Below are 27,710 nucleotides of genomic sequence, written 5' to 3'. Positions count from 1 at the left end.
TATCCCTCCCGCTTTTAACATTTCTGTCATGATCTCGTCAGTTCCAGCTGCTTTACCCCCTTTCATTCTACGTAATGCCTCGCGCACCTCCCCAACTCTCACATCCTGCTCTTCTTCACTCCTAAAAGATGGTATACCTCCCTGGCCAATGCATGAAATTACCGCCTCCCTTTCTTCATCGACATTTAACCCTTTGACTGTCGCAAGCCCCTTTCTGAAACTGTCATTCTATGTCGCAAAATTTTTGGAAAAATTTTTTATTTTTTTCTTATGAAATGATAGAGAATCTTTTCCCAATGGTAATGACACCAAAAGTACGAAATTTGGTCGAAAACTCACAGAACTATGCTCCTGCGAAGTTAGCGGTCTCAGCGACATATACGCATCGGCTATTTTGCCGACATTGAGCCCTGTTTTTTTCCAATTCTGTTGTTCCAGTTGACCAAACTCATAGCTATTTCTTTGGAACTCCATTTTTTCTATCAGTTGAGTACAAGAAACTGCCCATTTACTGATTTGAACTACCCAATAAAGTGGTCAGAAATTGGCAATTTGGCCAATTTCACGCAAATTAAAAAAGATGCCAATTTCAAAATAGGGTCCAGAATAAACAATGTAGATATTCTTGGCAATAAAATACCATATCCTCTGTTCATTAGTCACATCTCTAGGTCCCTCTTATATTACTATTGCTTTCTATTTTGATTTTTTATTCATACAAAAAATACAAAATTTACTATTATGCAGACTACTGCATTATTGTAAAAATGGTATAAATAATATCAGTGCACTAGTGAAAGAATATTAGACTCCCCAGTTGACGTGTATTGGACGTGGTGTGATTTGCTTACTCCTGAACATTTGTAAAAATCGAACATTTCCTCTACTTTGAGCTCAATTTCAAGGTCATTTTCATCGTGAAACTAATCAAAATCATCTCTATTTCTGTAATATGTTTTCCATTTTATCTCTGAAGAAGGCACCTCCCTCACTCCCTCTTCCTCCTCTGAAGCAAGTTCCTCAGCTGCAGTCTGTTGCTGTTCGAGATGAAGCTCTTGCAGCTCTTCAGTGGTTAGCTCTTCCCTGTGGTCTTCCACCAACTCTTCCACATCCTCGACACTCACCGCCAACCCCAGGGACTTCCCCAGTGCCACAACTGCTTTGCCTTCTCACAAATGATCGACTCCAAAGCACTGTCTCCCACTAATTCATTTTCCTTAATCCACAATGCTAATAACTTTTCCATTTCTTCCATTATTGGTGGCCTTTGTTTAGTTAGAAAAGTTACTCCTTTTGCAACATCAGCGTCTTTGATTTGTTCTTTCTTTGCCGCCAGGATGGATGTAATTGTTGATTTATTCTTGCTGTACATCCTGGCAAGTTCCACCATCTTCGTATGACTCTCAAACTTTTCTATCACTTCATGCTTAAATTCCATGGTGTTTCTCACTTTCTTTACCACAGGAACTTTACTAGGAACTTCCTTTGGAGCCAACTTTACTTATTTCACAGTTACACTGAAAAAAAAAAAAACACTAAAAACAACGGTAAACAAGCAAAATGTTTGGATGTATGAGCAGAAGCTTCCTCAGCCACCGAGAGACAAAGCCAAACTGAAGAGCAAGCTGCCCCAGCCGGCGGATGGATGTGTCCAAAACGGCCGATAACCGAGCGAACGGCTGATAACCGGGCGCCAAAAAACCCACCGATAACCGAGTTGGCCGATAACCAGGGGTCCACTGTATTTTACAAATTTAGCACACTGTTGAAAATAAAATCTTTGCATATTACGTATCCTACTTTTCTTTCCAATAGTACGTGTTCAATGTCACTGCTGTTACAGATTTTATATCCTTGTTTAATATTCAGTATTAAAGAACCTTCAAGGGAGGGGGGGGGGGGTGAAAGGCTCTTGATCCAGGGAACTGGAGCTGCCTCCCCTTCTTTGAATCAATCTTGATTGCCTTCCATTCCCCAAGTACTTAATTACTGCTTGCTTAGTGCTTCCTAATGAATAATAATAATAATAATAATAGAGTGAACGGAGACGAGTGGTTTTTGGGACATGATGAGCTGTTGGAGTGTGAGCAGGGTAATATTTAGTGAAGGGATTCAGGGAAACCGGTTATTTTTATATAGACGGACTTGAGTACTGGAAATGGAAAGTACAATACCTGCACTTTAAAGGAGGGGTTTGGGATATTGGCAGTTTGGAGGGATATGTTATACAGTGGACCCCCGCATAACGATGGCATCGCATAGCGATTTTTCCGCATAACGATTACTTTTATCGCAAAATTTTTGCCGCGCATACCGATTAAAAACCCGCTTACCGATTTTCGTCCGAGACGCGTCCAATGTGCCCTCACATGTGCCGGCCGTCCCATTGTTTACCAGCCAGCCTCCGCGGTAACATCCAAGCATACACTCGGAATATTTCGTATTATTACAGTGTTTTCGGTGCTGTTTCTGGAAAATAAGTGACCATGGGCCCCAAGAAAGCTTCTAGTGCCAACCCTGTGGTAAAAAGGGTGAGAATTAGTATGGAAATTAAGAAAGATTTTGAAGGGTTTGGGGCTAACCCTGAGAAGCCTATGCCAGTTGTGGAATCCATTGTGCCTACTTCAAAGATTAAGGAAATGTGTGCAGAGTGGGTTGAACTGCAAACCTTTATAGATGAAAATCACCCTGACACAGCTGTTGCAAGCCGTGCTGGTGACTATTTCAATGACAATGTTATGGCCCATTTTAGGAAAGTCTTGAAGGAACGGGAGGTACAGAGCTCTATGGACAGATTTGTTGTGCGACAGAGATCCAGTGACTCTCAAGCTGGTCCTAGTGGCATTAAAAGAAGAAGGGAAGTAACCCCAGAAAAGGACTTGCTACCTCAAGTCCTAATGGAAGGGGATTCCCCTTCTAAACAGTAAGAAGATAATGCTCTCCCCTCCTCCCATCCCATCAATCATCACCAGATCTTCAATAAAAGTAAGTGTCATGTAATTGTGCATGCCTTTTTCAGTTTGTGTGTATTAAAATTAACATTTCATGTGGTAAAAAAAAAATTTTTTCATACTTTTGGGCGTCTTGCACGGATTAATTTTATTTCCATTATTTCTTATGGGGAAAATTCATTCGCATAACGATTATTTCGCATAACGATGAGCCCTCTTGCACGGATTAAAATCGTTAACCGGGGGTCCACTGTATATCTTTACATATGCTTCTAAACTGTTGTATCTGGGCACCTCTGCAAAGACAGTGATTATATATGAATGGGGTGAAAGGGTTGAATGATGATGAAAGTATTCTTCTTTTTTGGGGATTTTCTTTCTTTTTGGGCTACCCTGCCTTGGTGGGAGACGGCTGACTTGTTGAAAAAAAAAAATAATAATAGCAGACAATTTCAAAAATGCCAAAATGTAAAATGGGCAGCCACTGACATGAACTACTTAAAATACAATAATACCATATCCAGAATTATTTACCATACCTTTGATAACAGTCTTTACGTCACATTTATCACTATCAATTAGATGAAGAGATACCAATAAATCAACAGGCGTTAGTGGAGAAGCTCCTGTATCCAGTGTCACCCCCCAAAGTCGATTGAACACCTGAAAGATCATGACCAAATTACTGTACTTACAATCTACAAATCAGAAATTACAAGGACAGTTGGAAAGGTGGTGTTCAGCTTTTATTATTTTTTTTTTTTTAACAAACTGGCCATATACCACCGAGTCAGGGTGGCTTAAGGAGAAATACAAAAGTTTTTCTTTTTAAATTTAGTAATTTATACAGGAGAAGGGGTTAACAGCCCCTTGCTCCCAGCATTTTAGTAACCTCTTATGACATGCATGGTTTATGGAGGAAGAATTCTTTTCCACTTCCCCATGGAGATAAGAGGAAACAAACAAGAACTAGTAAGAAAATAAAAGAAAACCCAGAGGGGTGTGTGTATATATGTTTGTACATGAATGTGTAGTGTGACCTAAGTGTCAGTAGAAGTAGCAAGATATACTTGTTACTCTGCATGTTTATGTTACAGAAAAAAGACACCAGCAATTGTACCATCATATAAAACAATTATAGGTTTCCATTTCACTCACTTAGCAGGACAGTAGTACCTCCCTGGGCAGCTGTTGTCTACCAACCTACTACCTAATTATTATGAGGATGATGGCAGCTGTATTATTACTGTACGTCACCTTCCTTTTACACAGGAAGACAAAATATATATTACCTCTACTATTAACTATGACTTAATACTGTACATAAGCTTACCTCTTTCACAACATGTGGATTAAGTTTAATAAGTTTGGGAAGAACAGCAATCACCTCTTTTTTACTAAGACCTGTCAAAACAGGGATAAGGAATCGAACATCTGACACTCGGCGATTATATAGCTCACGGACACGGTACACCAAAGCCTCACTTGGGGGAGCTGAAAATGATCCATAAATAGAAAGTGGTGAGTGCTGAAGAACAACTGGTCAAGATGATGTTTGTATATCATGACTTGTCTTTGGGCACATATTAATGTAATGGGGTAATTGCAATTTGGAGAAAATTTTCCAGGAGCACTGTAATTAATGTATTTCACTCCAATGAGTGACTATTATTGAAGAAAATTGACTGTGAATTCCCATCCAGTAATATCATCATCACCTTATCTTGATTACAATATCATAATTTATCACAGTATTATACAACATATGTTCATTACATAAATAACCCACACATAGGAGAGAGAAGCTTTTGACAACACTTTGGTCTGACTTGGACCATTTACAAAGTCACACTAACAGAAAGGAGAGAAGGGGGCAGTATATATATATGGGCCAGCAGACAGGGATGGGACAAGAGAGGTAGCAGGACAGGAAGTAGGGAGGTAGTGTGGTAGTAGTAGCAGTAATAGTGGAGTCAAAGACCAAGAAAGAGGAGCACTGCAGGCCTATATATACTGCCCCCTTCTCTCCTTTCTGTTAGTGTGATTTTGTAAATGGTCCAAGTGAGATCAAAACATTGTTGTAAGCTCCTCTCCCCTATGTGCGGGTTATTTGTGTATTATTCCAGTTACGGTATTGTGCCTTATTGTTATTTAATAGATGTTCATTTTATGCTGTAGGTGACTTCCAGGCCCAATCAGGCCATAAAAACTTAATTCCACACATGAATAAACTTCATTACACTTTTGAACTGCACTGATCATAAATGGTGAATGTATATTACATATATAGAATTACAGATACAATAAAATTACATAAAGCAAGTCTGCATAAGGTGAGGGGAGGAGGAGGACCTACTGTTAAGCATTTAATATGTACATGTACCATGTATCATAGCAGCTCTTATATGAACGTACTCACAACTTCTGAACTGACTAGGACTTCTAGAAATGAATCCCCCACAAATATGTTAGAATTACTCATACCTATACATACAGGCAAACCATGCTGAACATTCAGGTTTTGTTTCAAAAACTTAAAATGTTACTAGGGCAGCACTCAGAAAGGAACAACATTAAATTTTTAAGAAAACCTAGTTACTGGAATATTTTAATGTTACTTTAGTTCAGATAAGAGAAATAACACTGAGATTTTAAACCTTCATAGTGATTGAGATTAATAAGTTGTTTATTCTAAGAGAGTTTAAACCCACCTTTTTCTGTGAGAATGTGGATGATTCTGGTGATAAGTGTCTCACCACCTTTAGGACAAGTCTCTACCAGTGTCAAAAGCTGAGGTGAATCCATACCCATATGTCGAATAGGACCTTCCAACAATCTCAGTATTGACCGTTTTGCCTCATTCACAGTCTTCACATACACCTGAGCCAGGCTAAAAATATAAATACATAAATATAAATAAGATCCTGATGATCATACTGTCACTCTTGAATATACACTTAAGTATTTCTGTTTCATTGTTGTTGTTGCATTTACAGCTTGGTGTGCAAGCACTTGTGAAATCCTGGAAAGAACAGGCACTCAAGAATAAAATCTATTTTTTTTTTCAACGACCTGGCCGTATCCCACCACGGCAGGATGACTTAAAAAGAAAAATGAACGTTTCTCTTTTTAACTTTAGCAATGTATACAGGAGAAGGGGTTACTAGCCCCTTGCTCCATAAAATCCAAATTATCATCATTATTATTATTATTATTATTACAATATTTATTAAACATTAATAAGTGTTTATTTACCTCTTGATTTTGGAAAAAAAATTCATACAATTCATTTAAAAAATAATTATAAGCATTACAGTAATAAAATATAAATTACTGTACTTAATACTGACTGACTTTATATATGACGGCATATACTACACATATTAACATCTATGTCGAAAATAACTTAACTCACAATAACTTTCAAGACAATTTACACCACAGGAAAAGAGATGACAGCTAGGGAATGAATAATGGTGAATGCCTTTTTTCTTAGTCTCTCTGCTTTGTGTTGAAGAGAGAGCAATTAGCAACTGAGTAATGGGAACAAAAGTTTTTTTTAGTTTATCGTGGGTTAGAAAAAACAGTGAAGCAGAGATAACAGTTAGAAAATCAGTGATGGGGAATGCATTTTTTCATCTTTAGTTCACCCTGTCTTTGTGGGAAATGAGATATTAAGCCAAAAACATTATGGGATAGCAGAGAACCTGAGAAACAGGTAAAATAGCTGTCTGAGGATACAGTAATTTTCTGCAGTGACTATAAAAAATAAGGTGCTTGCAAGAAGATAAAAAGGGGTTAGAAATGTAGATGTGTGCAATGGAAAATAGATAAATGGGATACTGAAGCAAAATATCACCCAAAAGAAAGTGGAAACATATTATGTGATCTATAAATGCTCATAGTGGATGTCCAAAAAAAAAAAAAAATGGAACTAAAATGTTTACAGAAAACAGAATTTCTACTGGAAAGAAGCACAAAAAAAAATTAACACAGGAAAAATGAATGGTTTACAAAGCAGAAGTGTTATAAGAAGAGCAGAGTATATGGAGAGTAAAAGAAAGGTGAAGAGAGTGGTGAGAGAGTGCAAAAGGAGAGCAGATGAAAGAGTGGGAGAGGCACTGTCAAGAAATTTTAATGAAAATAAGAAAAAATTTTGGAGTGAGTTAAACAAGTTAAGAAAGCCTAGGGAATGAATGGATTTGTCAGTTAAAAACAGAGTAGGGGAGTTAGTAGATGGGGAGAGGGAGGTATTGGGTAGATGGCAAGAATATTTTGAGGAACTTTTAAATGTCGACGAAGAAAAGGAGGCGGTAATTTCATGCACTGGCCAGGGAGGTATACCATCTTTTAGGAGTGAAGAAGAGCAGGATGTGAGTGTGGGGGAGGTACGTGAGGCATTACGTAGAATGAAAAAGGGTAAAGCAGCTGGAACCGACGGGATCATGACAGAAATATTAAAAGCAGGGGGAGGGGACATAGTGTTGGAGTGGTTGGTATTTTTGTTTAATAAATGTATGAAAGAGGGGAAGGTACCTAGGGATTGGCGGAGAGCGTGTATAGTCCCTTTATATAAAGGGAAGGGGGACAAAAGAAATTGTAAAAATTATAGAGGAATAAGTTTACTAAGTTATAGGTAGTAAGTTGGTAGACAGCAACCGCCCAGGGAGGTACTACCGTCCTGCCAAGTGAGTGTAAAACGAAAGCCTGTAATTGTTTTACATGATGGTAGGATTGCTGGTGTCCATTTTTCTGTCTCATAAACATGCAAGGTTTCAGGTACGTCTTGCTACTTCTACCTACACTTAGGTCACACTACACATACATGTACAAGCATATACAGTGGACCCCCGCATAACGATTACCTTCGAATGCGACCAATTATGTAAGTGTATTTATGTAAGTGCGTTTGTACGTGTATGTTTGGGGGTCTGAAATGGACTAATCTACTTCACAATATTCCTTATGGGAACAAATTCGGTCAGTACTGGCACCTGAACATACTTCTGGAGTGAAAAAATATCGTTAACCGGGGGTCCACTGTATATACACACCCCTCTGGGTTTTCTTCTATTTTCTTTCTAGTTCTTGTTCTTGTTTATTTCCTCTTATCTCCATGGGGAAGTGGAACAGAATTCTTCCTCCGTAAGCCATGCGTGTTGTACAAGGCGGCTAAAATGCCGGGAGCAAAGGGCTAGTAACCCCTTCTCCTGTATATATTACTAAATTTGAAAGGAGAAACTTTCATTTTTCCTTTTGGGCCACCCCGCCTCGGTGGGATACGGCCGGTGTGTTGAAAGAAAGATATATATATATATATATATATATATATATATATATATATATATATATATTTAGGAGGGGTTTTGGGATATTAGCAGTTTGGAGGGATATGTTTTGTATCTTTATATGTATATGCTTCTAAACTGTTGTGTTCTGAGCACCTCTGCAAAAACATTGATTATGTATGAGTGAGGTGAAAGTGTTGAATGATGATGAAAGTATTTTCTTTTTGGGGATTTTCTTTCTTTTTGGGTCACCCTGCCTCAGTGGGAGATGGCCGACTTGTTGAAAAAAAAATATATATATATATATATATATATATATATATATATATATATATATATATATATATATATATATATATATATATGTGTGTGTATCTAGGTAGTAGGTTGGTAAACAGCAACCACCCAGGGAGGTACTACCGTCCTGCCAAGTGAGTGTACAACGAAAGCCTGTAATTGTTTTACATGATGGTAGGATTGCTGGTGTCTTTTGTCTGTCTCATAAACATGCAAGATTTCAGGTATGTCTTGCTACTTCTACTTGCATTTAGGTCACACTACACATACATGTACAAGCATATATATACACACACACACCCCTCTGGGTTTTCTTCTATTTTCTTTCTAGTTCTTGTTCTTGTTTATTTCCTCTTACCTCCATGGGGAAGTGGAACAGAATTCTTCCTCCGTAAGCCATGCGTGTTGTAAGAGGCGACTAAAATGCCGGGAGCAAGGGGCTAGTAACCCCTTCTCCTGTATATATTACTAAATTTAAAAAGAGAAACTTTAGTTTTTTCTTTTGAGCCACCCTGCCTCGGTGGGATACGGCTGGTATGTTGAAAGAAAGAAAGAATATGTATGTATGTATGTATGTTTTTGCAAGGTGCCACTCTTGAAGGGTAATAAGCTCAAAACTTTATGAACATACTCATGAATTAAAGTCTGATTGAGAGGCAGTAGAGCAAGGTAAATATACAGGCAAGCTTTAACTGTTGCCTCTGTCCATTCACTGGGCTGGTTTGGTCTGCCTAAATTGTGTGTACACAGAGACTCTGGTGGGGCATCTTGGTAAAGGTACTTAAGGTACTTGATAGCGGCTTCTGTAACAACAGTACGCAGGCTATCTTGTTCACACAACTCGAGAAGTATTGGGGTTACCCGATCACGTACCTGAAAGATTTATGTGAATATTATTAACTAGTACATCTGAGAAAAAGTAAATTATAATTTCCACGAATGTACAAACAGCTACTCTTTTAGCATCCTCCTACAGAGTATACCTTCAAAAACTTTTGCTTTCCTCAAGATTTATGAGCAATAACAATTTAACTCCTCTATATCATTATTATTTTATTCAGTCTTCTTTATCAGTTTAATAGTATCCAAATATTTATCACACTAAATTAATGTAGTACTGTACAGTACTTTGTCTTACCTTTACTCAATGACTAGCTTCACTTGCTGCTAACTCCTAACTCCTGTATTCATATTTTATCTGGTAAACTACTCAATTTTTGTACACTTTTTTTTTACATTTTGGTTTGGTATTGGAGTTGAAATATCTACCTTACACACAATCCATGTAAAATACAGTACACTATTAGCTTCTTTCATCCAGTTTGTCCTCAGATTTGTAAATAAATAAATAAATAAATAAATTATATATATATATATTTTTTTTTTTTTCAACAAGTCGGCCGTCTCCCACCGAGGCAGGGTGACCTAAAAAAGAAAGAAAATCCCCAAAAAGAAAATACTTTCATCATCATTCAACACTTTCACCACACTCACACATTATCACTGCTTTTGCAGAGGTGCCCAGAATACAACAGTTTAGAGGCATATACGTATAAAGATACACAACATATCCCTCCAAACTGCCAATATCCCAAACCACTCCTTTAAAGTGCAGGCATTGTACTTCCCATTTCCAGGACTCAAGTCCGACTATATGAAAATAACCGGTTTCCCTGAATCCCTTCACTAAATATTACCCTGCTCACACTCCAACAGATCGTCAGGTCCCAAGTATCATTCGTCTCCATTCACTCCTATCTAACACGCTCATGCACGCTTGCTGGAAGTCCAAGCCCCTCGCCCACAAAACCTCCTTTACCCCCTCTTTCCAACCCTTTCGAGGACGACCCCTACCCCTCTTTCCTTCCCCTATAGATTTATATGCTTTCCATGTCATTCTACTTTGATCCATTCTCTCTAAATGACCAAACCACCTCAACAACCCCTCTTCTGCCCTCTGACTAATGCTTTTATTAACTCCACACCTTCTCCTAATTTCCACACTCCGAATTTTCTGCATAATATTTACACCACACATTGCCCTTAAACAGGACATCTCCACTGCCTCCAACCATCTCCTCGCTGCTGCATTTACCACCCAAGCTTCACATCCATATAAGAGTGTTGGTACTACTATACTTTCATACATTCCCTTCTTTGCCTCCATAGATAACGTTTTTTGACTCCACATATACCTCAACGCACCACTCACCTTTTTTCCCTCATCAATTCTATGATTAACCTCATCCTTCATAAATCCATCCGCCGACACGTCAACTCCCAAGTATCTGAAAACATTCACTTCTTCCATACTCCTCCTCCCCAATTTGATATCCAATTTTTCTTTATCTAAATCATTTGATACCCTCATCACCTTACTCTTTTCTATGTTCACTTTCAACTTTCTACCTTTACACACATTCTCAAAACTCATCCACTAACCTTTGCAATTTTTCTTTAGAATCTCCCATAAGCACAGTATCATCAGCAAAAAGTAACTGTGTCAATTCCCATTTTGAATTTGATTCCCCATAATTTAATCCTACCCCTCTCCCGAACACCCTAGCATTTACTTCTTTTACAACCCCATCTATAAATATATTAAACAACCATGGTGACATTACACATCCCTGTCTAAGACCTACTTTTACCGGGAAGTATTCTCCCTCTCTTCTACACACCCTAACCTGAGCCTCACTATCCTCATAAAAGCTCTTTACAGCATTTAGTAACTTACCACCTATTCCATATACTTGCAACATCTGCCACATTGCTCCTCTATCCACTCTATCATATGTCTTTTCTAAATCCATAAATGCAATAAAAACTTCCCTACCTTTATCTAAATACTGTTCACATATATGCTTCAATGTAAACACTTTATCTACACATCCCCTACCCACTCTGAAGCCTCCCTGCTCATCTGCAATCCTACATTCTGTCTTACCTCTAATTCTTTCAATTATAACCCTACCGTATACTTTTCCTGGTATACTCAGTAAACTTATTCCTCTATAATTTTTACAATCTCTTTTGTCCCCTTTCTCTTTATATAAAGGGACTATACATGCTCTCCGCCAATCCCTAGGTACCTTCCCCTCTTTCATACATTTATTAAACGAAAGTACCAACCACTCCAACACTATATCCCCCCCTGCTTTTAACATTTCTGTCATGATCCCATCAGTTCCAGCTGCTTTACCCCCTTTCATTCTACGTAATGCCTCACGTACCTCCAACACACTTACATTCTGCTCTTCTTCACTCCTAAAAGATGGTATACCTCCCTGGCCAGTGCATGAAATTACCGCCTCCCTTTCTTCCTCAACATTTAAAAGTTCCTCAAAATATTCTCGCCATCTACCTAATACTTCCCTCTCCCCATCTACTAACTCCCCTACTCTGTTTTTAACTGACAAATCCATACTTTCCCTAGGCTTTCTTAACTTGTTTAACTCACTCCAAAATTTTTTCTTATTTTCATTAAAAATTCTTGACAGTGCCTCTCCCACTCTTTCATCTGCTCTCCTTTTGCACTCTCTCACCACTCTCTTCACCTTTCTTTTACTCTCCATATACTCTGCTCTTCTTATAACACTTCTGCTTTGTAAAAACCTCTCGTAAGCTACCTTTTTCTCTTTTATCACACCCTTTACTTCATCATTCCACCAATCACTCCTCTTTCCTCCTGCCCCCACCCTCCTATAACCACAAACTTCTGCCCCACATTCTAATACTGCATTTTTAAAACTATTCCAACCCTCTTCAACCCCCCCACTACTCATCTTTGCACTAGCCCACCTTTCCGCCAATAGTCGCTTATATCTCGCCCGAACTTCCTCCTCCCTTAGTTTATACACTTTCACCTCCCTCTTACTTGTTGTTGCCACCTTCCTCTTTTCCCATCTACCTCTTACTCTAACTGTAGCTACAACTAAATAATGATCCGATATATCAGTTGCCCCTCTATAAACATGTACATCCTGGAGCCTACCCATCAACCTTTTATCCACCAATACATAATCTAACAAACTACTTTCATTACGTGCTACATCATAACTTGTATATTTATTTATCCTCTTTTTCATAAAATATGTATTACTTATTACCAAATTTCTTTCTACACATAGCTCAATTAAAGGCTCCCCATTTACATTTACCCCTGGCACCCCAAATTTACCTACTACTCCCTCCATAACATTTTTACCCACTTTAACATTGAAATCCCCAACCACCATTACTCTCACACTTGATTCAAAACTCCCCACGCATTCACTCAACATTTCCCAGAATCTCTCTCTCTCCTCTACACTTCTCTCTTCTCCAGGTGCATACACGCTTACTATAACCCACTTTTCACATCCAATCTTTATTTTACTTCACATAATCCTTGAATTTATACATTTGTAGTCCCTCTTTTCCTGCCATAGCTTATCCTTCAACATTATTGCTACTCCTTCTTTAGCTCTAACTCTATTTGAAACCCCTGACCTAATCCCATTTATTCCTCTCCATTGAAACTCTCCCACCCCCTTCAGCTTTGTTTCACTTAAAGCTAGGACATCCAGTTTCTTCTCATTCATAACATCCACAATCATCTTTTTCTTATCATTTGCACAACATCCACGCACATTCAGACTTCCCACTTTGACAATTTTCTTCTTATTCTCTTTAGTAATCTTTACAGGAAAAGGAGTTACTAGCCCATTGTTCCCGGCATTTTAGTTGACTTTTACAACACGCATGGCTTACGGAGGAAAGATTCTTATTCCACTTCCCCATGGATATTAAAGGAAAAGTAATAAGACCAAGAACTATTAAGATAAAATCAAAGAAAACTCAGATGAGTGTGTATAAATAAACGTGTACATGTATGTGTAGTGTGACCTAAGTGTAAGTAGAAGTAGCAAGACATGCTACAGCTGTAATCTTGCATATTTATGAGACAGACAAAAGACACCAACAATCCTACCATCATGTAAAACAATTACAGGCTTTCGTTTTACACTCACTTGGCAGGACGGTAGTACCTCCCTGGGTGGTTGCTGTCTACCAACCTACTACTTATACAAGCATATATATACACATCCCTCTGGGTTTTCTCCTATTTTCTTACTAGTTCTTGTTCTTGTTTATTTCCTCTTACCTCCATGTGGAAGTGGAACAGAATTCTTCCTCCGTAAGCGATGCGTGTTGTAAGAGGCGACTAAAATGCCAGGAGCCAGGGGCTAGTAACCCCTTCTCCTGTATATATTACTAAATGTAAAAGGAGAAACTTTCGTTTTTCCCTTTGGGCCACCCCGCCTCGGTGGGATACGGCCGGTGTGTTGAAAGAAAGAAGAATATATATATCCTAGGTAGTAGGTTGGTAGACAGCAACCACCCAGGGAGGTACTACTGTCCTGCCAAGTGAGTGTAAAACGAAAGCCTGTAATTGTTTTACATGATGGTAGGATTGCTGGTGTCCATTTTTCTGTCTCATAAACATGCAAGATTTCAGGTACGTCTTGCTACTTCTACTTACACTTAGGCCACACTACATATACATGTACAAGCATATATTTACACACCCCTCTGGGTTTTCTCCTATTTTCTTACCAGTTCTTGTTCTTGTTTATTTCCTCTTACCTCCATGTGGATGTGGAACAGAATTCTTCCTCCGTAAGCGATGCGTGTTGTAAGAGGCGACTAAAATGCCTGGAGCAAGGGGCTAGTAACCTCTTTTCCCGTATAAATTACTAAATTTAAAAAGAGAAACTTTCGTTTTTCTTTTTGGGCCACCCTGCCTTGGTGGGATACGGCCGGTTTGTTAAAGAAAAAAAAGGAGAAACTTTCGTTTTTCTTTTTGAGCCACCCCACCTAGGTGGGATATGGCCGGTTTGTTGAAAGAAGATATATATATATAAATATATTTTTTTTTTTTTTTTTCAACAAGTCGGCCGTCTCCCACCGAGGCAGGGTGACCCAAAAAAGAGAGAAAATCCCCAAAAAGAAAATACTTTCATCATCATTCAACACTTTCACCACACTCGCACATTATCACTGTTTTTGCAGAGGTGCTCAGAATACAACAGTCTAGAAGCATACACATATAAAGATACACAACATATCCCTCCAAACTGCCAATATCCCAAATCCCTCCTTTAAAGTGCAGGCATTGTACTTCCCATTTCCAGGACTCAAGTCCGACTATATGAAAATAAATAAATAAATAAATAAATAAATAAATAAATATATATATATATATATATATATATATATATATATATATATATATATATATATATATATATATATATATATATATATATATATATCTATCTATCTATCTTTCTTTCAACACACCGGCTGTATCCCACCGAAGCAGGGTGGCCCAAAAGGAAAAACGAAAGTTTCTCCTTTTACATTTAGTAATATATACAGGAGAAGGGGTTACTAGCTCCTTGCTCCCAGCATTTTAGTCGCCTCTTACAACACACATGGCTTACGGAGGAAGAATTCTGTTCCACTTCTGCATGGAGGTAAGAGGAAATAAACAAGAACAAGAACTAGAAAGAAAATAGAAGAAAACCCGAGGGAGGTACTACCGTCCTGCCAAGTGTGTAAAACGAAAGCCTGTAATTGTTTTACATGATGGTAGGATTGCTGGTGTCTTTTGTCTGTCTCATAAATATGCAAGATTACAGGTACGCCTTGCTACTTCTACTTGCACTTAGGTCACACTACACATACGTGTACAAGCATATACGTATATATACACCCCTCTGGGTTTTCTGCTATTTTCTTTCTTGTTCTTGTTGTTGTTTATTTCCTCTTACCTCCATGGGAAAGTGGAACAGAATTCTTCCTCCATAAGACATGCATGTTGTAAGAGGTGACTAAAATGCCAGGAGCAAGGGCCTAGTAACCCCTTCTCCTGTATAAATTACTAAATTTAAAAAGTGAAACTTTCATTTTTCTTTTTTGGGCCACCCTGCCTTGGTGGGAAGCGGCCGAGTTGTTGAAAAACAAACACACACACACACGCGCACACACACACACACACACACACACACACACACACACACACACACACACACACACACACACACACACATGCACACACACACACACACACACACACACACACACACACACACACACACACACACACACACACACACACACACACACACACACACACAGTCAAAGAGCCAGAAACAAGTATGCACAGATAAGGAGGGAGGCCCAGAGCCAGTATGAAAACGACATAGCATCGAAAGTCAAGTCTGACCCGAAATTGCTGTATAGCCACTTTAGGAGAAAGACAACAGTCAAAGACCAGGTGATCAGGCTGAAGAAAGAAGGTGGGGAACTCTCACAAAATGATCAAGAGGTATATGAGGAGCTCAACAAGAGGTTTAAGGAAGTATTCACAGTGGAGACAGGAAGGACTCTGGGTAGACAGGACAGAGGGGGACACCAACAGGAAATACACCAACAAGTGCTGGATGACATACACACAACTGAGGAGGAGGTGAAGAAGCTGCTAAGTGACCTTGATACCTCAAAAGCAATGGGACTGGACAACATCTCTCCGTGGGTCCTTAGAGAGGGAGCAGAAATGCTGTGTGTCCCATTAACCACAATCTTCAACACATCCCCTGAAACTGGGCAACTACCTGAGGTATGGAAGATGGCAAATGTAGTTCCCATTTTTAAAAAAGGAGACAGACAAGAGGCGCTAAACTATAGACCAGTGTCACTGATGTGTATAGTATGCAAAGTCATGGAGAAGATTATCAGGAGGAGAGTGGTGGAGCACCTGGAATGGAATAAAAGTATAAATGACAACCAGCACGGTTTCATGGAAGGCAAATCCTGTGCCACAAACCTTCTGTAGTTTTATGATAAAGTAACAGAAGTAAGAGATGAGAGAGAGGGGTGGGGTGATTGCATCTTCTTGGACTGCAAGAAGGCCTTCAACACAGTTCCTCACAAGAGATTAGTGCAGAAACTAGAGGATCAGGCACGTATAACGGGAAGGGCACTTCAATGGATCAGAGAATGCCTGACAGGGAGGCAACAACGAATCATGGTACGTGATGAGGTATCACAGTGGGCACCTGTGATGAGCAGGGTCCCACAGGGGTCGATCCTAGGACCAGTGGTATTTTTGGTATATGTGAATGACATGATGGAAGGGATAGACTCAGAGGTGTCCCTGTTCGCAGATGATGTGAAGTTAATGAGGAGAATTAAATCAGATGAGGATCAGGCAGGCCTTCAAAGTGACCTGGACAGGCTGGACACGTGGTCCAGCAACTGGCTTCTCGAATTTAACCCTGCCAAATGCAAAGTCATGAAGATCGGAGAAGGGCAAAGAAGACCGCAGACAGAGTATAGGCTAGGTGGCCAACGACTGCAAACCTCACTCAAGGAGAAAGATCTTGGCATGAGTATAACACCGAACACGTCTCTGGAAGCACACATCAACCAGATAACTGCTGCAGCATATGGGTGCCTGGCAAGCCTGAGATTAGCATTCCAATACCTAAGTATGGAATCTTTCAAGACACTGTACACCATGTATGTCAGGCCCATACTGGAGTACGCAGCACCAGTTTGGAACCCACACCTGGTCAAACACGTCAAGAAATTAGAGAAAGTGCAAAGGTTTGCAACAAGGCTAGTTCCAGAGCTAAGGGGAATGTCCTGTGAAGAAAGGTTAAGGGAAATCGGTCTGACGACACTGGAGGTCAGGAGGGTCAGGGGAGACATGATAATGACATACAAAATACTACATGGAACAGACAAGGTATACAGAGACAGGATGTTCCAGACATGGGACACAGAAATAAGGGGTCACAATTGGAAGCTGAAGACTCAGATGAGTCAAAGGAATGTTAGGAAGTATTTCTTCAGTCATAGAGTAGTTAGGAAGTGGAATAGTCTGGCAAGCGATGTAGTGGAGGCAGGAACTATACATAGTTTTAAGACGAGGTATGATAAAGCTCATGGAGCAGGGAGAGGGAGACACAGCAGCAGTCAGTGAAGAGGAGGGGCCAGGAGCTGAGTCTCGACTTCTGCAACCACAATTAGGTGAATTGGGTGAGCGCGTGCACGCACACGCGCACACACGCGCGCGCGCACACACACACACACACTCTCGTGGAGGAGTCACGCGGTTTGAGCTCGTGTTTTGGTGGTAATTTCTGACTGTGCCATAAGGAATAGAGTGTGGGATATAGGCGTGTGCACGCATAAGAGTGCATATAATCACTTAAGCCCCGAAAAAGGGAAATATAAGTGATCACAGAAAAGAAAAAAAAGGAAATATTGGCTGAGTGTTTAGTGAGGGCCGTTGGAAGGGTGAACGGTTGTGTCAGGCCTAAATAGTGTTGCCATAATAACGCTGTGGGGTATTTTGAAGAATAAGTGCGACTCAAGACCAGGGAGATAAGAGATATGTATAGATGTGTCAGTAAATACAGTGAGTGAAAAAATTAGAAGAGCTAGAGACTATAGTGCATACAGGAAGTTAGTGGAAAAATTACCGAGAAGCATCAAACACCTTCAACTTCTGGGACAGGACAGACCTGCAACGTTACTCCACTGCCAGCCGCAAGTAATATTCACCTAGTTTGAGTTGCATGGGGTCAATAGTACCTGTCTCTAGCTGGAATTGGGGGTCACTCTCCTCGAGCTATCAGAATTAGAATAAGCAGCATTTACTGGCATTTAATAAAATTTAGAGGTAGCGGCATATAGGCGAAGCCTAGTGTATTTATTTTTAAACGTAATTTTAAACGCATAAGACAGTACAGTGGGAACCAAGAGATCGGGTACATATACAATACATATGTAGTACATACTTGGGAAATAAGGACTGTTTACATAAACATATGCACACACTAGGTGAGGACAGCTCTGCTGTTAGGCACTTGAATAGCTGTAGCACACACACACACACACGCACACACACACATATACAGGATTTTACACCTTCCTGTGAAGTGACCCTATAACCCTTCCTTTCTCCCCCATCTCTCTCCTTCTCCTCTCCTCTCTCTTCCTCCCTCTCTCTCTCCCCCTTTCTCTCTTTCTCTCTCCCCCTTTCTCTCATCCTCTCTCTCTCCCTCTCCCTCTCTCTCTTCCTCTTCTTTTATCTCTCTCTCTCTTCCCTTGTCACTCCCCCCTCTCTCTTACCTTTTCCCTCTCTCTCACTTTCTCCCCCCTTTTCCCTTCTTTTCCCCTCCTTCTAGGCTCCCCTTCTCTCTCTCCCTATCTCTCACTCTCTCCCCCTTTTTCTTTTTCTCTTTCTCTCTCTCTTTCACTAAAAAAAAAAAAAATGGTTGGGACTCGCAGGAATCAGGGATCAGATGACAATGGTACTGGTAGGGAGGAATGGATGGAGGAACAGTGGAAAAGGATAGAGCAAGAATGGGAGAAAAAATTAGGAGAGCTTTCTGAAAAAATGGAGAAAGAGCTCTCTGTGAAATGGGAAAAGAGGTTGGAGAAGGAGACGAAGGATTGGGAGGCACAAGTCGAAACTGCAGTAGCCAGGGTAAAGGTCCTAGAATTTGAGGTAAACAGGCTGAAGCAAGTCTCAGGGGTAGTGACCAGAGAAGACACACCATACGAAGATGAGAGGCTGAACAGGAAGGAGATATGAATTATGCTAAGGTCATATCAGCCTGCAAAGAAGGGCCAGGGAGTGGAAGGGAAGAGCAGATGGGTGCAGATGGAGAGGGAGATAGGTCGAATGCTGAGGCACAACCATGCTACCAAGAGCCACTGGAAAAATCAAGGGAGAAAATGACCACATACAGACAGGAACCAGAGTCACAGAGGGAGAGGCAATGGGAGAAGGAAAGGGCAAAATCAGTGATTATCCATGGGCTTCGGGAGAGAGAGGAAAGGACACACACTGAAAGACGGCAGGAAGAAAGAAAGGAGAGTGAGAAAATCATCACAGAAATAGTGGGAGAAGACATGGATGAGATTGTAAATTTTCAGAGAATAGGGGGGTACTTGAAGGGAGAAACCGACCGATCAAGCTGATTCTCAGGACAGAAACAGTGCGGAACAGGATCCTCCAAGAGAAACCACGGTTGAAAAGCTTGGAAGAGTACAAGAAGGTGTTCCTAGACAGAGACAGAACACAAACAGAGAGACGGCAGCTGAGGGAGAGGACAAAAAAGCGAAAGGAGCTAGGAAAGGAGACAAGGATGGAACCAGCAGAGGTCAGTCAGAGCAGAACAGAGCAGCAAGGGCAAGCACACACACAACTATCCTCAGAACCCCACAACCTATCACACCATCCCAACACACAATACAATCCATACCCACAGCTTCCACCCAACCCCCAACCATAGAATCCCACAGTATGCTACCAGGTCTCCCACCCCCACAGGCCCCCCAAACCACAGTGTTGGAAAAGAAACTGAAGGTATGGTACACAAACGCTGATGGAATAACAAACAAGTGGGAGGAGTGGCACGAAAGAGTCAAAGAGGCATCACCAGACATCATAGCGATCACAGAAACCAAGCTTACAGGTATGATAACAGATGCCATCTTTCCAGCGGGATACCAGATCCTGAGAAAAGACAGAAGGAACAGGGGGGGGGTGGAGGAGTGGCATTGCCGATCAAACACCGATGGAATTTTGATGAGCTGGAGAGAGGAGACAGTGGAGAAGAAAGTGATTACATAGCGGGAACGCTTCACTCTGGTGGTCCCAAGGTGATAATTGCAGTGATGTATAACCCACCACAGAACAGCAGGAGGCCAAGGCAAGAGTATGACGAGAGCAATAGAGCGATGGTTGACACACTGGCTGCAGTGGCGAGAAGAGCTCATGCATGCAGGGCAAAGCTCCTGATCATGGGCGACTTTAACCACAAGGAGATCGAATGGGAGAACTTGGAGCCACATGGGGGCCAAGATACATGGAAGGCTAAAATGATGGAGGTGGTACTGGAAAACTTCATGTACCAACACGTAAGGGACACTACAAGAGAGAGAGGAGAGGATGAACCAGCAAGACTGGACTAGTATTCACCTTGAGTAGTGCAGATATTGAGGACATCACATATGAAAGACCCCTTGGGGCCAGCGATCATGTGGTTTCGAGCTTCGAATACACAGTAGAGCTACAAGTGGAGGGGGAAGCAGGAAGGCCAGGACAAATGAAACCAAACTACAGGAAAGGGGACTACAAAGGAATGAGGAACTTCCTGAATGAGGTTCTGTGGGACAGAGAACTGGCAGGGAAGCCAGTTAATGAGATGATGGAATATGTAGCAACAATGTGCAAGGAGGCTGAGGAGAGGTTTGTACCCAAGGGTAACAGGAATAATGGAAAAGCCAGGATGAGCCCATGGTTCACCCAAAGATGCAAGGAGGCAAAAACCAAGTGTGCTAGGAAATGGAAGAAATATAGAAGGCAAAGGACCCAGGAGAATAAGGAGAGCAGTCGTAGAGCCAGAAACGAATATGCACAGATAAGAAGGGAGGCCCAACGTCAATATGAAAACGACATAGCAGCAAAAGCCAAATCTGACCCGAAGCTGTTATACAGTCACATCAGGAAGAAAACAACTGTCAAGGACCAGGTCATCAGGCTAAGGAAGGAAGGAGGAGAGACAACAAGAACTGACCGTGAAGTATGTGAGGAACTCAACAAGAGATTCAAAGAATTGTTCACAGAGGAGACAGAAGGGGCTCCAGAAAGACGGAGAGGTGGGGTACACCACCATGTGCTGGACACAGTACACACAACCGAGGAAGAAGTGAAGAGGCTTCTGAGTGAGCTAGATACCTCAAAGGCAATGGGGCCAGATAACATCTCTCCATGGGTCCTGAGAGAGGGAGCAGAGGCGCTATGTGTACCCCTAACAACAATATTCAATACATCTATCGAAACAGGGAGATTGCCTGAGGCATGGAAGACAGCAAATGTGGTCCCAATCTTTAAAAAAGGAGACAGACATCAAGCACTAAACTACAGACCAGTGTCACTGACATGTATAGCATGCAAAATCATGGAAAAGATTGTCAGGAGAAGAATGGTGGAACATCTAGAAAGGAATGATCTCATCACCAGCAGCCAACATGGTTTCAGAGACGGGAAATCCTGTGTCACAAACCTACTGGAGTTCTATGACATGGTGACAGCAGTAAGACAAGAGAGAGAGGGGTGGGTGGATTGCATTTTCTTGGACTGCAAGAAGGCGTTTGACACAGTACCACACAAGAGATTAGTGCAAAAACTGGAGGACCAAGCAGGGATAACAGGGAAGGCACTGCAATGGATCAGGGAATACTTGTCAGGAAGACAGCAGCGAGTAATGGTACGTGGCGAGGTGTCAGAGTGGGCACCTGTGGCCAGTGGGGTCCCACAGGGGTCAGTCCTAGGACTAGTGCTGTTTCTGGTATTTGTGAACGACATGACGGAAGGAATAAACTCCGAGGTGTCCCTGTTTGTAGATGACGTGAAGTTGATGAGAAGAGTTCATTCGATCGAAGACCAGGCAGAAATACAAAGGGATCTGGACAGGCTGCAGACCTGGTCCAGCAACTGGCTCCTGGAGTTCAAGAAGACCGCAGACGGAGTACAGTCTAGGGGGCCAGAGACTACAAACATCACTCAAGGAAAAAGATCTTGGGGTGAGTATAACACCAGGCATATCTCCTGAAGCGCACATCAACCAAATAACTGCCGCAGCATATGGGCGCCTGGCAAACCTCAGAACAGCATTCCGACATCTTAATAAGGAATCGTTCAGGACCCTGTACACCGTGTACGTTAGGCCCATATTGGAGTATGCGGCACCAGTTTGGAACCCACACCTAGCCAAGCATGTAAAGAAACTAGAGAAAGTGCAAAGGTTTGCAACAAGACTAGTCCCAGAGTTAAGAGGTATGTCCTATGAGGAGAGGTTAAGGGAAATCAATCTGACAACACTGGAGGACAGGAGAGATAGGGGGGACATGATAACGACTTACAAAATACTGAGAGGAATTGACAAGGTGGACAAAGACAGGATATTCCAGAGACTGGACACAGCAACACGGGGACACAGTTGGAAGCTGAAGACACAGATGAATCAAAGGGATGTTAGGAAGTATTTCTTCAGCCACAGAGTAGTCAGGAAGTGGAATAGTTTGGGAAGCGATGTAGTGGAGGCAGGATCCATACATAGCTTTAAGCAGAGGTACGATAAAACTCATGGTTCAGGGAGAGTGACCTAGTAGCGACCAGTGAAGAGGCGGGGCCAGGAGCTTGGACTCGACCCCTGCAACCTCAACTAAGTGAGTACAACTAGGTGAGTACACACACACACAAAAAAAAAAAAAAAAAAAAAAAAAAAAAGATTAGTCTGAGTAATGGGAAGCACATGTAATCAGGTCTCATCTAAAGAAGGGAAGGGTAGCTCCAATTTCTTGGCTCAAGAGACCTTCATCAGCAGAAAGGCACCCTCCTTGAAGAGTCCCTGTCTATCAGCTGTATCACTGTCAGTTATTCATTTCTTTATTATACATACTACTTCATTTTTTCTTTATCATATACTGTACATTACAGCTTTCCATTTCTACTCATGTAACTACCCTTAACCCTTAAACTGTCCAAACGTAGATCTACGTTTTTTCAACATTTGAAAGTATGTAAAAAAACGTAGACCTTCTTTTTTTTCTTTTACATTTGAAAATGTGTAAAAAAACTTTGATCTACATTTTTTTTTTGTTATATTTGAAAATATGTAAAAAAACGTAGATCTACTTTTGGAGCACTACGCATGTGAACGTAGATCTGTTTGGACAGTTTAAGGGTTAAAATTCTACACTTTTTAATTCCCTAATGAAAATTTCTGTGAAACAACATTCTAGCATATACATGCTACATTCTCACACTATGTTCTATCATATCTCATGGCTTTTATATTTTTACTTCTAACTACCAATTATCTAACTTAACATATACTTACAGAGTCTTGATCATGCGTTGCAAGAAGAGAGAGCGTTTTAAGAGCAGGTTTAGCCGACAGGGGCCGCCAATGGACTGTATCTTTTAATATGTTTGCAATAACAAGTATGGATTCAGCACCTTGACTTCCTACACGCACAAGTGAAGTGATCAAATCCTCTGGTACATATGGACATTCCAGGAACAACCGTGATAAAAACCTAAAAAAAAAAATAATTAATTAAAATTAATGACAGTACAGTCTCTCCTCACTTAGTGATGTACTCGTTTACTGATGACATGGACTTACGTTGGGCTCTCTGACCAGTATGCATACCTAAATAATGTATATTAGAGCTGATTTCCTCAATTCTTTTTATTACAATATATAGTACACTGCTGTATAAACATTTAAAAATATACCAGAAATGTAATAAATGGTGCAAAGGTGGCATTAAAACAATATCAAAGATGGTTGACACAAACCCACTACCATTATAGCACGCTCCTCACTTAGCGACGAATTCGTTTACCGACATTGTCTTAGGAACGGAACTCCATCGTTAAGTGAGAAACAGCACAGATGACAATGTATGAAGATAAGATAAAAGATAAAGGTTTTATTTCTTTGCAAAGGTTACAGTGTGTAATTACAATTTTGATTGGTTAAGTACAAAGAAAGCCACTATCATGCCGAGGCATTTCGAGCAGACTAAACCTAATGCTTACAGACCACTTAATACTAGACATATAGAGTGGTAAATTTTAATTATACACTGAGTTCCTTATTACAACAGAGGTAGCTAGTGGTTTACAGTAATTAAATTTATAGTTGAGATGAAGTATATAAAACAGTATACTACATACTGGTCAGAGAGCCCATCGTAGTCTGAGTCATCAGTAAACGAGTACGCTGCTAAGTGAGGAGAGGCTGTATTACAATTTAGCACAAAGATGCCATAAAAATAAATATGATAGGGATGTAGGGAGGAAATAAAAAACCTAAAATCTAGTGTGACAATGGAACTGAAGGGAAAAAGTGTTGATGGGAGCTCTCACCCAAAATTTGTTTATGTTTGGAGAAGGAATTTAGTAACATTTTCGTCAATGAATTTATAATACTGGTTTCTTAACCCTTTCAGGGTCCGTCCCGTAGATCTACGGCTTTACGTTCAGGGTCCAAACCGTAGATCTACGCCATGAGCTCAGCTCACTCTGATAAACTGTGAGTGGTACATTTGGGCCTAGATATGAGAGAATACATCTATGTGGTATGTGTGCACCACATAAAACAGATCCTGCAGCACACTGTGTATAATGAGAGAAAAAAAATGAAATCATGATTTTTCGATTAAAACAGCAACTTTGCAGTGTTTTTTCGTATGTTTTTTATAGTTGTATTTGCGATTTCTTGGTCTCATTTGATAGAATGGAAGACAAATTACAGAAATAGAGATGATTTTGATTGGTTTTAGCACTGGAAATGGCTTGAAACTGAGCTCAAAGTAGCAGAAATGTTAAATTTTTGCCGATATTCAAGAGTAAACAAACGACCTCACACGTCTAATACACGTCAGCTGGTGGGTCTAATATACATTCACAAATATGGTGATGATATTTATACAACTATTACAGTATTGCATAACAGTAAATCTTCTATTTTTTGGTGTGAATAAAAATTCATTATGTGAATAAAAAATCAAAATGGAATTTATTTGTAAAGCCTCAAAACATAACTAATGAACAGAGGAAATGTTAGTTTAGTGCCAGGAATGCCTACATTGTTCATTCTGGACCCTATTTTGAAATTGGAATATTTTGAACTTTGTGTTAAATTGGCCAAATTAACAATTTCCGATCACTTTATTTCGTAGTTGAAACAGTTGAATTGGCGATTTCTTGTGCTCAATCGATAGAATAGAAGTAATACTAGTGAAATAGCTAAGAATTTGGTTGATTGGAATAATGTAATTGGCCTAAAATGGGAGTCAAAGTCGGCAAAATCGCCGATTCGTAAATATCGCTGACACATCAAAATTCGCGAGAGCATAATTTCGTCAATTTTCCACCAAATTTCGTACTTTTTGTTTTATTACCTTCACAAAAAGATTCTCTACGATTTCATAAGAAAAAATAACAAATTTTTTTTTTGAAAATTCTTGGACACTGGTGCGTGACTCCAGATTTGGGCCTTGGACCCTGAAAGGGTTAAATAATGGAATTTTGGTAAAATCAGAAAATCACATCAAAAACCCTTCTCAAAAATCAAGGTGCCCACCATTATGGGAAATTTTCCTATTACTACATATACGGTACAGCATAAACAATTACTTTACAACAGTAATAAAGAATTTAAATAATAATGTTAATGTACCTCTTCTGCATTTGGATTTATTAAGAGTTTAGGACAAAAATAAATATCTATTAAGACTTTTAATTTAGTCTCATGGGTTGAACAGACAAGATTTCCCACAAATTAAATGTAGGGTAATATTTTGTGAAGGGATTCAGGAAAACTGGTTGGCCAGATTTGAGTCCTGGAGGTAGGAAGTACAATAATGCCTGCTGTTTGGAATGACATCTGAACTGTTGTATCTGAGTGCCTCTGCAAAGACAGTGATTATCTGTGAATGATAATGACAGTATTGAATGATTGTGAGAGTGTTTCTTTCTTTTTTGGGTCACCTTGGTTTGGCGGGAGATGGCTGACGTGTTAAAAAAAAAATATATAATTATACAGTGGAACCCCGGATTTTGCACGCACCGGATGTTTAGGATTTAGAACAGTTTTTTGGGCGAAATTTTGCTCCAGATTTCGTACCTTGTCTCAGGAATCATATGTATCAGAAGCGTTCAACCGTCGGGATGCCGCCCCAGTCTGGCTTTGTCACTGGTTGAGTGAACATTCATCCAAAACATTTCACAATTTTTGTGCTCGTTTATTGACTGCGAATGCGAAATAAGCCCAAAGGAAGTTCCTAGTGCCAGCCCTTTGGTAAAGAAAGTAAGAAACATGACAGAATTGAAGAAAGAGATTGTAGAAAAATACCCTAAGAGAGTTCTGGAGGGATCACTTCAATATCCTCCATTGCATAAACCTTATAGGTAAGGCTTGGCAGAAAGTGACTTCCAGGACTTTGAACTCTGCTTGGAGAAAACTGAGGCCAGAATGTGTCCTCGACGAGGATTTTGAAGGGTTTGAGGCTGACCCTGATGACCCTACGCCTCTTGTGGAATCTTCAATAAAGGTATGTAATGTTCATTTATCATTAACATTAGTGCTTTATATTTACTTCTCATTGTTTTCTGTATGTAAAACCATAGTTACTCTTCAAAAAATTTATTTTTTTTGTGAATATTTTTGGGTGTCTGGAACGGATTAATTGGATTTACATTATTTCTTATGTGAAATATTACTTCGTTTTTGTGTGTTTTGGATTTAGAATGACCTTCTGGAAGAGATTAAGTATGAAATCCGGGGTTCCACTGTATATATATAGCATGGTGTTAAGTATACTGTACTATTACAAGGGACAGAAAGCTCTTAGCTTATTGAAACTATCCATACAAATCACCCATCTAGCTAATGGCCAGACTCAACACTGCTTATCCTGACTGATGAAGCAATACAAGTGTCACCCAGTGGTCTATACCTTAAGCATACCTATAAGTAATTACTTTCAAGATAAAAGGAATAATACAACAAAAATATTATTAACATAATCAGCAATATTTATAAAAAATATAATTTAATTACTCATCTCTCTCCTTTGTCGAATCTTTGGCTAGAACTTTCAATGCAATACTGCTGATAATATCCGAGTACTTCTTTTCCTTCTTGTTTGCTGTTGTAATGTCTGTATTGAAAATTTTGTTGATATGTGAAAAATCATGTTCTAGTGAATATTCTGCATAGAGCCAGGAGAAAAGAAGGTCAGCACGGTTGTGCAGGTCCTCGAGAATAAAATCTTCAAGCTCTGAAAAAGGGAATAAATATATATTAATGGACAAAAAAAAAAGTGTAAAAATGTTTTAGTGAATAAGCCTTTGAGTATACCAGGTAAAGTGTATGGTAGTTATTAATGAAAGAATTATGGGTAAGACAGAGAGCAGGACTGCAGATAAACAAGGAGCTTTTAGGAAAAGTAGGGGATGTGTAGACTAAGTGTTCACACTGATGCACACTAGTGAACAATATTTATATAAGGGTAAGATGATGTTTGT

General features: G+C 40.0%; 1 protein-coding gene across 1 annotated transcript in view; it reads right to left on the bottom strand.

The window, feature by feature from the left end:
- Positions 1-27,710, bottom strand: part of Sym (symplekin scaffold protein) — a 90,059-nt gene that overhangs the window by 17,399 nt on the left and 44,950 nt on the right. The window contains exons 11-16 of the mRNA XM_053785367.2: positions 27,244-27,463; positions 23,509-23,707; positions 9,168-9,409; positions 5,663-5,841; positions 4,285-4,445; positions 3,491-3,614 (exon numbers count right to left, since the gene is read on the bottom strand). Coding sequence (XP_053641342.1) covers positions 3,491-3,614; positions 4,285-4,445; positions 5,663-5,841; positions 9,168-9,409; positions 23,509-23,707; positions 27,244-27,463 — 1,125 coding nt within the window. The remainder of the gene's footprint in view (positions 1-3,490; positions 3,615-4,284; positions 4,446-5,662; positions 5,842-9,167; positions 9,410-23,508; positions 23,708-27,243; positions 27,464-27,710) is intronic.

The sequence above is a fragment of the Cherax quadricarinatus genome, chromosome 35, assembly GCF_038502225.1.
Source record: "Cherax quadricarinatus isolate ZL_2023a chromosome 35, ASM3850222v1, whole genome shotgun sequence".
In the NCBI taxonomy this organism is placed as follows: domain Eukaryota; kingdom Metazoa; phylum Arthropoda; class Malacostraca; order Decapoda; family Parastacidae; genus Cherax; species Cherax quadricarinatus.
This window is presented reverse-complemented; position numbering and strand designations above follow the sequence as displayed.